This window comes from Peromyscus maniculatus, chromosome 14 (assembly GCF_049852395.1).
Source record: "Peromyscus maniculatus bairdii isolate BWxNUB_F1_BW_parent chromosome 14, HU_Pman_BW_mat_3.1, whole genome shotgun sequence".
Classification (NCBI taxonomy): Eukaryota; Metazoa; Chordata; class Mammalia; order Rodentia; family Cricetidae; genus Peromyscus; species Peromyscus maniculatus.
The window spans coordinates 15,906,398-15,919,199 of record NC_134865.1 but is presented as its reverse complement, the minus strand read 5'-3'; the positions used below and the strand labels follow the sequence as shown (position 1 = coordinate 15,919,199).

Sequence of the window (12,802 nt, the reverse complement as noted above, 5' to 3'; positions counted from 1 at the left end):
ATGCATCCCCTCCTTTCTCCTTATAACTCATCTTGATTTCCTGTGAGGGTAAACATTCCTCATATGAGACCAGTGTGTGTGCCAATCATCAGCTACCCAAAGGCAATTTACTAGATTTCAGCAAAGAATGAGGACAATTAAAGACTTCTGAGAAGATGGCCAGGTAGGCAATCTGGGTTACCTGTCTAAAAACTAATGATTCTCATCTTCTATCTTCAGCTCACTAAGGGGACATGAGAACATGAGACATCCACTTGTCAGTGGTTCTTAATGGGCAAAAATGAGCATTAACTGAACAAATCCTAAGCTAAATGCTCTTATTCATTTTCTAATCTGAGTAAAGCTCACATATAACACCACCCAATTTTTTAACTATTTCAAACCAAAGCTCACAACTGTCTGTAACTCTAGTTCCAGGGGATCCAACACCCTCACACAGACATACATGCAGGCAAAACACCAATATACATAAATGAATAAACATATATAGCAAAACTTTTGCTAGAAGATGTCTTAAAATACATAGTGTATTTTCTAATTACCAGAACTTTTATGTTCAGAGATAGGCTAAGACATAGTTACTGTTTAACTAGTCCTCCAGCAATCAACCCACAAAATAACTACTAGATCAATACTTAACCATAAAAGAAAAGATATACTCGGGCGGTGGTGGCACACGCCTTTAATCCCAGCACTCGGGAGACAGAGGCAGGCAGATCTTTGTGAGTTCGAGCCCAGCCTGGTCTCCAAAGTGAGTTCCAGGAAAGGCACAAAGCTACACAGAGAAGCCCTGTCTCGGAAAAAAAGAAAAAGAAAGAAAAGATATACTGCTACACTCATTGATTTTTTTTCCTTTGAATTTAATGAGTTTACATCAAAAAAATTAGGTTGTCATTTTACATCTAAGGAATAAAAACCTTTTTTTAAAAAAAAAAAATACAAAGAGTGAAAGGATTTTTAACCAAGCTTACATTTCTTTTGGCTATGGTTCTGAACAATTCATCTCATCACATCGTATCACAATGAATGGGCAAATGATTTCACAGCACCTGTCACAATCAGCAAACTAACTTTGAAGCACATACACTGTCAACATTGCCTCAGAGGAAACTGACCCGTCTTCTGTGAACAGCTCTACAGTATGTCTAAACATTACACAATGCTGCTGCTGACCACCCACCCCCATGAGGGTCGTCAAAGTTGGTTGGAAAGAAGTCCACGTAAGAATTTGAGATCTAAAAGATGAAACATTCCTTGTATTAATTTTAGCAAGATCTTTACTTTTTCATTACTAAGAAACACTTTAATAGTTTTAAAGCAAAAGCTGTTAGGAGTCTAGAGAGCTAAAATCATACTCCTGAGTTCAAGCTTTCGGATAAATCTTTTGTAAGTAGCTCTCCAGGTAGTCTCCCTCCCATCCCCAAATTCTGTATTGTTTCTTACAAAACTTTGGTCAAGAGTAGAAATATATCCAGGCAGATGTATATGCCATACAGTAGCAAGAACAGTAAAGCCCAACTAATGACCTCGGGTTTTAAAAATAGAAGGCAATTAAGATGTACTCAAAGTTACATTAAGAAAAGCTTCCACTGGATAATATTGAAACAGTCACAAAGGTTAAGAAAATACTGATATCAAAGTACAAATGACTACAATGTTAAAATAGACAAAAGCTACTATATAAGAGCCTCTTTTAAAATCAAAAAAGAAAGAACACAACACATGAGTCAGGATGATTTTCCTGTTCTACTCATGAATTTTAGTCTTTGTTATTTATAAGGTTGCTTATGTTGACATCCGTAGAGCATCTTACTTCTGATGAGGTCTCATCCCAACTTCCCAGGGGGGATCCTCCCCGAGGAACCTCTGGATCCTGGTCACATCTTCGTCACTGTACGATTTCGAAGTAGTGCAATATGGCCATGATGTGCTGAGGCATGAAGACATAGCCGGTGTACAGTGCCATCCCCACCACAGAAACCAGCATTGAATCTGTGTTACGGTTAAGGAAAGTTCTCTTTCTCAGTCCATTCAAAAACTCAATCACACCGTTCTTTCAACAGCCGACCCTGTCTGGCACTCACTCACCTGGTAAGTTTCATATTTATCGAGTACGTATAAAGAACGAACAGTGCAGACATGGGATACTTGCCGCTACAACGTCTTAAGTGGTTTTTAGCCCATTTTATTACCTCTACCAGCATCATGCAAAGTCAGCATTATTCTCCCTATTGTTAGAGGCGAAATCATCGGATGACTTCAAATGAAGCACATACAGTGTTCAACCTAAGAAACGAGTGCACACCGGGGCTGGTGAGACGGCTCAGCTGTTAAGATCACTGGCGGCTCTTCCAGAGGACCCGGGTTCAATTAATTCTCCGCACCCACACGGGAGCTCCCCAACGGTGGCCAGCTTCAGTCCCTGGGGATCTGATACCGTCTTCTGGCCACCCTGGTGCACAGACATACATGCAGGTAAAATGCCCATACACAGAAAATAGAAAGGGAAAGAGAAAAACGGAGGGGGGAGGGGGTGGGAGAAAGATGAGTACAGAATATGATTACATTTAACTTTGTAAGGTCTACCAATTTAAGCAACAGCAGAAAAGAATGCTTGGCCTGGGTATTTTAAGTTTAAACTGCCACATGGCAGAAGGTACCGGCATTGGGGTACCGGCATTGGGGTCAGACTGCTTCGATGTGGCAGCATGCCTGGCTTTTTACCCGGATGCTCGGGGTCCAAACTGGAGTCCTCACACCTGTGTAGTGAGTACTTTCCCCGCTCGGTCCTTTTCCTAGCCCATCGTGATAGGGTTTATATAAACAACGTGCTTACTACACACTAATATTTGTCTAACAGGTCAGCTGACAAATCTCCTAACCCAGAGCTCTCCTGGGAGATGTTTGCTGTGGTTATTACTCACCGGAGACTGAGACAACAGTGACCTGTCCGGGGCCAAACTGAAAGCTGCCGTCAGAACCAGAGGTCAGATCAAGACTCAAAACCGAAATTCACTTACATCACGGAGCAAATGTGACTGAAAACTCTCTCGCCGTGCTTTTTCTTCTAACCATACATTGTACTGCCCCCCCCATCTTGTTCTTTTTTTTTGGGGGGGGGGGGGCAGGGTCTCTCTGTGTGGCCCTGGCTGTCCTGGAAGTCACTAGATAGACCAGGCTGTCCTCGAACTCAGAGATCCGCCTGCCTCTGCCTCCTAGTGCACCTCCACACTGGCATCTCATCTAGTCCATCCTTAAATCTCTACCTTTCTCTTTATCATACCACCTCATTTCTTTAAAATGAACAAACAAACAAAAAAAAAATGCCTAATTACCAGCTCCCATCATTGGCAACGGACTCCACCCCCCCCCCCCATCCACACTAACTACAGACAATCCCTAAGATTCCCAGTGGCCCATCAAACCCAATGGCTAACTGGGGACTGACTTGGTCCCTGCTGCACTAACCCTCCTGTTCTGGCCTGAGGTTCGAACCAGGGCCTTGGGCACGCTAGCTCACTTGCACTGAGCCTCACCCCCAGCCTGTTAATTTTTGCAGCGCTCATAACCATTTGCCTACTCAATCAGAAGCTTCTTTGATTCCCTCGTCCCACATTCAAATTTCCTAAGACCCCCCAGTTCTCCAGTCCTTATCTCACCTCTCCTTTCCTCACCAATGAGAAATGATGGAAGCAATATTAGTCCTTAGTATTAGCAATATTAGTCCTTAATAAATCTTAAGATTTATTTCTAGCCTGCTGGGCATGATGGCCCACACCTTTAATCCTCACACTCTGGAGGTGGAGGTGGTGTACAGAGTGAGTTCCAGGACAGCCAGGGTTACACAGAGAAACCCTGTCACAAAAAAAGAAAATTATTTTGTAGCCAGAGGAAGAAGTTGGCAGATCTCTGTCATCTCAAGGTCAGCCTGGTCTACAAAGAGAACTCCAGGCCAACCAAGGCTGTACAGTGAGACCCTGTCTCAAAAAAAAAAAAAAAAAACCAAAAAACAAAAAATAATCAGTGTTCGTGTGTATGTGTGTGTGTAAGAGAGAGTGTGTGTGTGTGTGTGAGAGAGAGAGAGAGAGACAGAGACAGAGAGAGACAGAGAGAGAGAGATTCCTTCCTTTCTTTATTAGCATTTTAAGATCCCATTTATTTAGAGAGGACATTTAGTTACCACATCTCAATCTCCTTTGAGTCATCTACTAGAAACAGACACAAAAGGAAAAAGTACAAATCTGATGATATACAACACACAAAAAAAGACAGGTAATACCCAAATAATATTTCTATTTACAAAGCCAGCATGCCTTTGATCCCAGCACTCGGGAGGCAGAGGCAGGTGGATCTCTGTGAGTTCGAGGCCAGCCTGCTCTACAGAGTGAGTTCCAGAACAGCCAGGGCTACACAGAGAAACCCTGTCTCAAAACTAAAAAGCTAAAAATGGAAAGCTGTTCTCTGCCACTGAATTGTAAGTGCCTGTGGGCAGGAGCAGACCTTGTTAAGCCTCTGCTCCCAGCCGCAGGCCACCATACGACAGAGCTGCCCTATAAATCTCTCCGGTACCAACAGCCATGGGCTGGGATGCAGGAAGGCCCTGCAGACAAAGGTTTGCACAAGGGCTGAATGAAAAACAGGTTATTTATAGCCAAGATGTAACGTAAACACTTTATTATGTTCATAAATCAAATGGAACCAGGCATGGTGGTTAAACACCTTTAACCTCAGCACCCAGGAGGTGGCAGCAGGTGGATCTCTGTGAATTACCTAGTTCCAGGACACCCAATGACGTACAGTAAGACTCTATCTCAAAACAAAACAAACAGCAACAAAAATCAAATGGATGTAAAACCATGTATTTGTAGGTAGCTTGCTGTCTCTTTAAGAGAGATTAGCCAACTAATCACGAGCTGAGAAATTTTCAGCTAAAGAATAAAATAAATAAATAAATAAACAGGCTAAGCCAGCACTTATTCCAGCAACGTTAAAAAAAAAATAAGTACTGTAACAAAGGCAGGAAATGATTTAAAGACAAAAGACAAGCACCATTCATCAGAACCAAGACCAGCAACTAACTCGGCCTACCCCAAACAATAACACTGTCACCCCTGGCATTCACAAGACTTGGAAAACTGGAAAGCAGTTTCTCTCTAGGAAAGTCAGGATCTCTTTGGGGGGGGGGGACACTCTGCTTTACTACCGTACAGAATACTCAGTACTTTAAATCTGATCACACTGCTCACATCAGAAAGCTTCTAAAGCAAGCCAGTCTTTTTTTTTTTTTTGAGAGACGAGACAGGGTCTCTCTGTAGCCATGGCTGTCTGGAACTCGCTATGTAGACCTGGCCTAGAACTCACAGAAATCCTTCAGCCTCTGCCTCCCAAATGCTGGGCTCAAAAGCAAGAGACACTGTCCCCAGCACGATCTAATCTTACATTGGTCAAAGTCCTTTGTAAAAACCAATTATAAAATGCTATTTACCTCTTTTTGTTTTGTTTTGTTTTGTTTTGTTTTGTTTTTCGAGACAGGGTTTCTCTGTGTAGCTTTGCGCCTTTCCTGGAACTCACTTGGTAGCCCAGGCTGGCCTCGAACTCACAGAGATCCACCTGGCTCTGCCTCCCGAGTGCTGGGATTAAAGGCGTGCACCACCACCGCCCGGCTGCTATTTACCTCTTAAAAGTAGCCAAAAGTTTGATACACACAACTTCTTTTAGAGAGCCATCTGGGGAGTGGGGGAGAACAACATTTGATTGTTATCGGAGAATATTTAGTGAAAAGCAAAGCCCTACACAAAAGAAGGTGCCAGAGCCTGGCAGTGGTGGCGGCGGCGGCGGCCGCTTGTAATCCCAGCACCCAGGAGGCAGAGGCAGGTGGATCTCTGTGAGTTCCAGGCCAGCCTGGTCAGCAAAGCAAGTTCCAGAACAGCTGAAACTGTTACATCCTGCCTTGAAAAACAAAAAAACAAGAGAGAGAGAGAGAGAGAGAGAGAGAGAGAGAGAGAGAGAGAGAGAGAGAGAGAGAGAGAGAGAGAGAGAAGCTGTCAGCTACAAACGTGAGCTCCAAACAAGAAAGCTTTACTTTTCCTGAAATAACTGGAGATCTTCCCCAGCAGAAATGTTAAGAATGTTGATTTTTCTCCAATGTATCCACTGGGTCTTGATACTTTTCTGGCTGCCTAATATGACAGCAAACGTAAGGGGCTGATACTGTTACAGCCCTGTGTGGGCTCCCTGACCAGCCCTTCTCAGATCACAGGAAATCCCAAAGCAGCAGATGTTCCCGTGCTGAAGGAGAACCCATCCCCGGGACTGTTAACAGTGTGCCGATAGCAAGAAAGAATTGTTTCCACTAACCAGAACTTTACAAGGAGCTCTTTCCAACTAAGAGAACAAACCAAACCAACCAACCAACGCGGCTGGTTGAGAGTGCTTGCTGCTAAGTACTCAGTGGGTAAAGGAGCCCTGAACTGGATCCCTGAGACCCACATGGTAAAGGAGACCCCACTCCCTCCAGTGGCCCTCTGCACATGCACTAGTTTACACACACACACACACACACACACACACACACACACACACACACACACACACACATACACACACAAACAAACAAACAGTTTTAAGAAAAATCATGCTGCTGAACATTGGCCATGCCCTGAAAAAAATCCTCACCCTGAACTAAATTCCTGGAAATCAATTGTAGCTCCGATTCCAAACACCAGTTTACAACAGATGTATATTTTCATAAATTAGTCTATCGCCTTCACAAAGACCCAATACTGGGGGAGGGCTGTGATGTGTGTGTGTGTGTGTGTGTGTGTGTGTGTGTGTGTGTGTGTGTGTGTGTGTGCGCACGTATGAATTTCCCAGGGTTCTGCTTCAGTCCGTATCTGTTGCAGAATATTATTTTAAGGTGTGTTATTTTTGTTTATGTTGCATTTGTTTAACTCTATGAAACTGTGATACTTTGCCTGTCTAAAACACCTGATGATCTAATAAAGAATTGGCCAATAGCAAGGCAGGAGAAAGGATAGGTGGGGCTGGCAGGCAGAGAGAACATATAGAAGGAGAAATTTGGGAGGTGGAAAAAAGGGTGAAGAATCCAGAGGAGGAGAAGGACATCAGGGGCCAGCCACCCAGCTATACAGCAAGACATGAAGTAAGAGTAAGATTTACAGAAGCAAGAGAACAGGAAAAGCCCAGAGGCAAAAGACGGGATAATTTAAAGTTAAGGAAAGCTGGCAAGAAACTACGCCAAGCTAAGGGAGGCCGAGTGTTTATAACTAAGAATAAGTCTCCATGTGTGATTATTTGGGAGGTGGGTGGAGGGTCCCCCAAAACAGCAAAGACAAACAACACATATTTCTAGAGTACCAGTTAGCTCCCATGCAACCGGTTCTATATCATTCACATGGGGCCTTTCTTTCCTTCTTTCTTTCTTCCTCTTTTTTGGGGGGAAGCAGTTCAGACCCCCTGGAACTGGAGTTACAGATAGGCATGAGCCACCATGTGGGTGCTCAAGACTGAACCTTTGTCCTTGGGAGAGCACTGACTGCTGAGCCATCCCTCCAGCCCCTCGCACGGATTTCTCATGTCAGGGAAGCCAGATTAGAGGGCAGCGGCCGACAGCCTTCAGCGGGAAGCATCTCTCAGCTCAGCTGCTGCGCAGCACAAGCCCTTTGAATTCTATTTTAAGAAAATTAGAAATTAGCATCTGCAGCAGCGCGGCCTCCAGAGACACACCAGACACATCTCTAGACTGGCCCAGCTCTCAGCTGATGCTGGCGGCACTGTGTCCCATAGAGCACCTATGGTGGCCTTAGATCCCTGACAACCAGTATTTCCACTGAACACTGCGCATGCATTTCTAATGAAGCCTGGGGCAGCTTCCAGCCGCGATGGGTTCCACAGCCTACCTGGGCTAATCAAGTTGTCCCCCGAGATGGCAATGATTGTTTCTGTTAGGGCTTGCTTGGTAAGTTGCACATGTCCCAATGGCCTGCCGAAATACTGTCTTCCAAGAAACACTACTATGTGGGCATTGGCCAGAACGTATATAATGCATGCTGGCCAAAATTTATGAGTGAAACTTCTACTTATAACTACTTAGCATAAATACTCTTTCAAACACTCCATAACTATTTTAAGCATTCCAATATATACTCTGTCTGGTAGCTCTGAAACCTAGCTTTTAATTATTAAATATGAACACCTCGAGTTTATTGGTTTTTCAAGACAGACTTCTCTGTGTAGCCTTGACTGTCCTTGAACTCACTCTGTAGACCAGGCTAGCCTCGCTCATAGAAATCTACCTGCCTCTGCTTCCCCCTTTAATGCTGGGATTAAAGGCATTCGACACCATTGCCCAGCCTCCAATTTACTATTTTTGTTTGTTTGTTTGTTTTTGTTTTTTGTTTCTTTGTTTGTTTGTTTTTCAAGAGAGAGTTTCTCTGTGTATCCCTGGCTGTTCTGGAACTCACTCTGTAAGCCAGGCTGGCCTCAAATTCAAAAATGCTCAAGTGCTATGATTAAAGGGGTATGCTACCAAGAGGGGGTGGCGCAGGGTGGTACATGCCTTTAAACCTAGCACTCAGGAGGCAGAGGCAGGCAGATCTTTTGAGTTCAAAGCCAGTCTGATCCAAGACAGCCAGGACTCCACAGAGAAACACTGTCTCAAAAAAACCAAACCAAACCAACCAACAAAAACCAAACCAAAACAAATTGCCCCAGACATGGTAACACATGCCTTTAACTCCAGCACTCAGGAAGCAGAGGCAGGTAGATCTCTGATTTTGAGGCTATTATAGTGAGTCCCCGGAGAGAGAGAATCTGTCTTAGTTTATCTCAGAAAAGCCATAAACGTCACAACACTCACAGCTTGAGGAGGTCTTCAGTCATTGCTCCTAACACACTGTAACAAATGGCTAATTTCACAAGCTGAAGCAGTGTGGAACAAAGACCATGGGGCAGTCCCTCCTAGGCTTTCCAGCCCTTAAAGTAGTCTTCATTATCTCACACCTTCCCTAAAAGCTACTAAAGAAAACATCATTTCAAAGCCTGAGTACAGCTAGTAGATATTCTAACACCCTCCATACAAACGCAGTGTGAAAACAAACCAAAGCTTAGAAACTGGCAGTGAGGAAGCAATCTCCCAGGAAGTGAGGGCAGTTTACGACAAGCCAGTTAGAGATCTACTTCCCGTCTTCTAACAGGCATCTGAGAACTAACCCTGGGCTACCAAATCTTCCCACCCCCTCCTCATACTCTTCTTCTTCCTCCATCTCATGACCCGGGGAACACAAAGAACCTCTAACACAGCCCAGAAAGGGATAGTAACTAACTTGGGTTTTCCTTTCATTCAGATAACAGACATCTGGCACAGCACCCAAGCCCGTCTATTTACTCATCCAAAGGAAAACAGGAGAGTTTAACACAATTTTTTTGTTTGGCTTGGTTTTGTGGTTTTTGGGAGGACAGGCTTTCATGAAGCCAAGGCTAGCCTCAAACTCACCATGTAGCTGAAGCTAGCCCTGAACATGTGTTCTGATGTTCCTGCAGTCACCTCTCCAAGGACTAGGATTACAGGCATGCACCACCACACCTAGCCATACACACAATTATTTGTACAGGGGAAAAAAATGGCAACCTTTTTCTGATAGAAATTACAGCTGATTTTTTTCCTCTTGGCTTCACAGTGCAGATTGGTTTTACCAGTTGCGCAATGAACATTTTCTATGAATTGTATAAGAAAATCACCAGGAGGTGGCGGCGCCCGCCTTTAATCTCATCACTCTGAAGGCAGAGGCAGGTGAATCTTTGTGAGTACGAGGCCAGCCTGGTCTACAAAGTGAGTTCCAGGACAGCCAGGGCGACACAGAGAAACCTTGTCTCAAAAAAACAAAAAAATAAAAAATAAAAGAAAGAAAATCATTGTGACAAAAGTATACAGTTACACAAGTAACAAAAAATAGTTTTGTTAAAATTATTTTAACAAAAGTATTAAAAATATATGTACAAATAAATTCTTTCTAGCTGTCTACATTTACTATAAAAGACTCCTATGTCAACATAAATGAGCAAGGGACTACATCATCCACCTTTTTTTCCCCTTTGGAGGGTGATGGACGTCAACTGTCCGAAGACCACTGTACTACATGGTTTCCAAAAATGCTGCTGCTGCTGCTGCTGTTTTCCAAGACAGGGTTCACTAAGCTTCTACTTCATCCACTTAGCCCTCCCTGGTACCAGGACGCTGCATCCCTTCCTACGGAGGGAAAGTCCTAAGGTAACAGCAGAAAATCCACAACAGCAGAAATGGTGGCCAACACCTACCAGCACTCGAGAGGCTAAGACAGGAGGATTACTTTGAGTTTGAGGCAAGTTTGGACAACATAGACAAGCTTGGCTGCACAGCCACAGCCAATTACTCAAAAACATCACAACCAAAATCTACTGCCGCACTGGGTTTCCCTTCGTAATTTCTCTCTCCATCTTCAAAACAGGACACGATTTCTAAGACAATTACCGCAGAAGACTCTTAACACTGTTGCCACTGTAGCTTTTATCCATAAGCCAAGCAATGTTTCCAAGTGTGCAGCGTCTACACTAAGCTCTACCATCAACCTGACCTAAAGAGTTTCAAACTTTATCCCGACACTGTTTCTTTTCTTCTTCCTTCTTTCTTCTCTTCCTTCAAGTTCTGCCGTGTAGCCCTGGCTTGCCTGGCACGTGGCTGTGTATTACGCAGCCCATGCTGCCTTGAACTCCCAGCAACCCTCTTGAATCAGCCTCCTGAGCGGTGACATCAGTCATGAAGCAGCACCACGTCTGGCTTTCATTAGTGTGAGGCTTTGCCACCACTGTTTGACTGTAGTAAGACAATCTTCAGTCAAGATTACCTGCTACTATCGAGGGGTTTCAATTAAGCATGCATTTAAGTGTCCATTTTACCTGACCTACAAAATCCAAAGACCAAACTGAAGCTACCAACAAACGATGCAGACTCTATATTCCAAAGTCCCAAATCTGCATTCTGGTTATTAAATTCTAGGTTAGGAAAGAAATACCAGTGGTAATAAAATGTCTTGCAAGCAGCTAAAATTTTTCAAGAGACAGCTCCAAACAACCTCATGCTACTTCAACACCAGCATCCTTGATAAAGCTTGGAGTCAGTCATCAGAATGCAACAATGCATGTGTGAAGTGGTTCCTAAGCAAGCTAACCACAACAGAAAGCTGAGCCTGGATAAAATAAACATGTAACGTGAAATAATTCAGTCTAAACTAAAGAGAGGGCATGGAAGAGGAGAAAGAACCCATTGTTAGTATTCAGTCCACACAAATAATACCAGAGGGTATCAGCGTAGACATTAGGAGACAACAAACATCACAGATTTCACAACCTTGAGCTATTCATTGGGGCTGTCAAAATTAGGTGAAGTAAGGTATTCAGAAAGTGCTCAGCCAAGTCATCACTCAGTAGTTCTTAACTATTTATAAATTACACAACAAAGCACAGCTTGAAACCCCATCTACAACTAACCACAAATCTGTCCCGAACACAGCTCATACTTACGGTGCAAAGAAGTCATAAACAAAACACACTTCTTAAACTGCCATCTTGAAGACCCAAAGGTCTGCCAGTAACTTATAAACTGCTTTCCAGAACTGTATGGGAGTGTCACGACCACGTACTCGCAACCTGGTGAACTGGTTAGAGTTCTGTCGCTCCAAAGCCAATCATATCAGGACTAGCTAAAGGGTCAAAGACGCCCAAGCCCGGAGCGATTTGCTCCACCAGCATCACCCCTGCCTCCTACCAGGGGACTGAAGCAAAAGCAGGCGCGGCCGAAGCGGGGCAAGGAAGCCCCAGGGGAGACGTCGCCCTCCGGACTGCCGACAGAAATCAGGACGCCTCCACCTTGGGCAGAGGAACTGCGCCCTACACCCCGATCTCCGCGGTTCCACCTCCTTTGGCCCCAAGACACCCCCACCCCAACCCGGCGCGGGCGCCCCTCCAAGCCCAGGCCAGGCCAGGCAACAGAGGATACTGAACACGGTCCGCTCCCAGGGCTCCAGCATGTAGAGTGCTGTGACCAGCAGGTATTGGTAGTAGAACCAGGACATCTGCTTCCAGGCCCGCGCCAGCGCCATGCCCGCCATGCGCCTCCCGCGATGCAGCAGCGTCAGGCCGGCCCGGGGCCCGCTCACCTCCTAAAGCCCCAGGCCTCGGGCCCGCCCGCCACCACCCTGCGCCCATTGGCCCTGCCGGCTCCGCGCGTCACCGTGTACGCCCAGCCCCGCGCGCACCCGAGCGGCCACTGCCAGCCCCGCCTGACCGGCGCTTATTGGCCAGGAGGCCACCTCGGATGCTCGCGCTCCGCCCCGCGCCTCGCCCCGGGTGCCTCCCCAGCCCCGGGAAACGGTCTGGATCTGAGCGCTCCTTCTGCTTTCCCACGCGCCCACATGGCGGTTGCGAGATCGGCTTCAGGGCCCACTGGTGTTCAGTCGAGGGCATGTCCTTGGAGGCAGGTTCCTTCAGACCAGCCCAAAAGGGTTCTTTCTAGGAACAAGTGTATGGAATCTCTCTCTCCTGCCTCTGGGCCAGGGGATTTTAGGGCTGGGTGTGAATGCAACCAAAGAGATAGGCGTGCAAATAAACAGTGTCCTGTGCCATAGAAAATGATCAAAGAACGTGGATGCCAAATGTCACCCAGCCAAGGAGGTGTTGAAAACTGTAAAAGTGACGTATACATCAGTTCTTTTCTTCGCCCAGGCACATGCATGAAAACACACATATC

General features: G+C 45.3%; 1 protein-coding gene across 1 annotated transcript; it reads right to left on the bottom strand.

Annotated features, from left to right (window-relative positions):
- Window positions 1-839: 839 nt before the first annotated feature.
- On the bottom strand, window positions 840-12,252 carry Sptssa (serine palmitoyltransferase small subunit A). The gene is made up of 2 exons (XM_006975277.4): window positions 12,053-12,252; window positions 840-1,992 (listed from the first exon to the last, which is right to left on the bottom strand). The coding sequence occupies exons 1-2, from the start codon at window positions 12,162-12,164 to the stop codon at window positions 1,889-1,891; spliced, it is 216 nt and encodes a 71-aa protein (XP_006975339.1). The 5' UTR covers window positions 12,165-12,252; the 3' UTR covers window positions 840-1,888.
- Window positions 12,253-12,802: the final 550 nt, after the last annotated feature.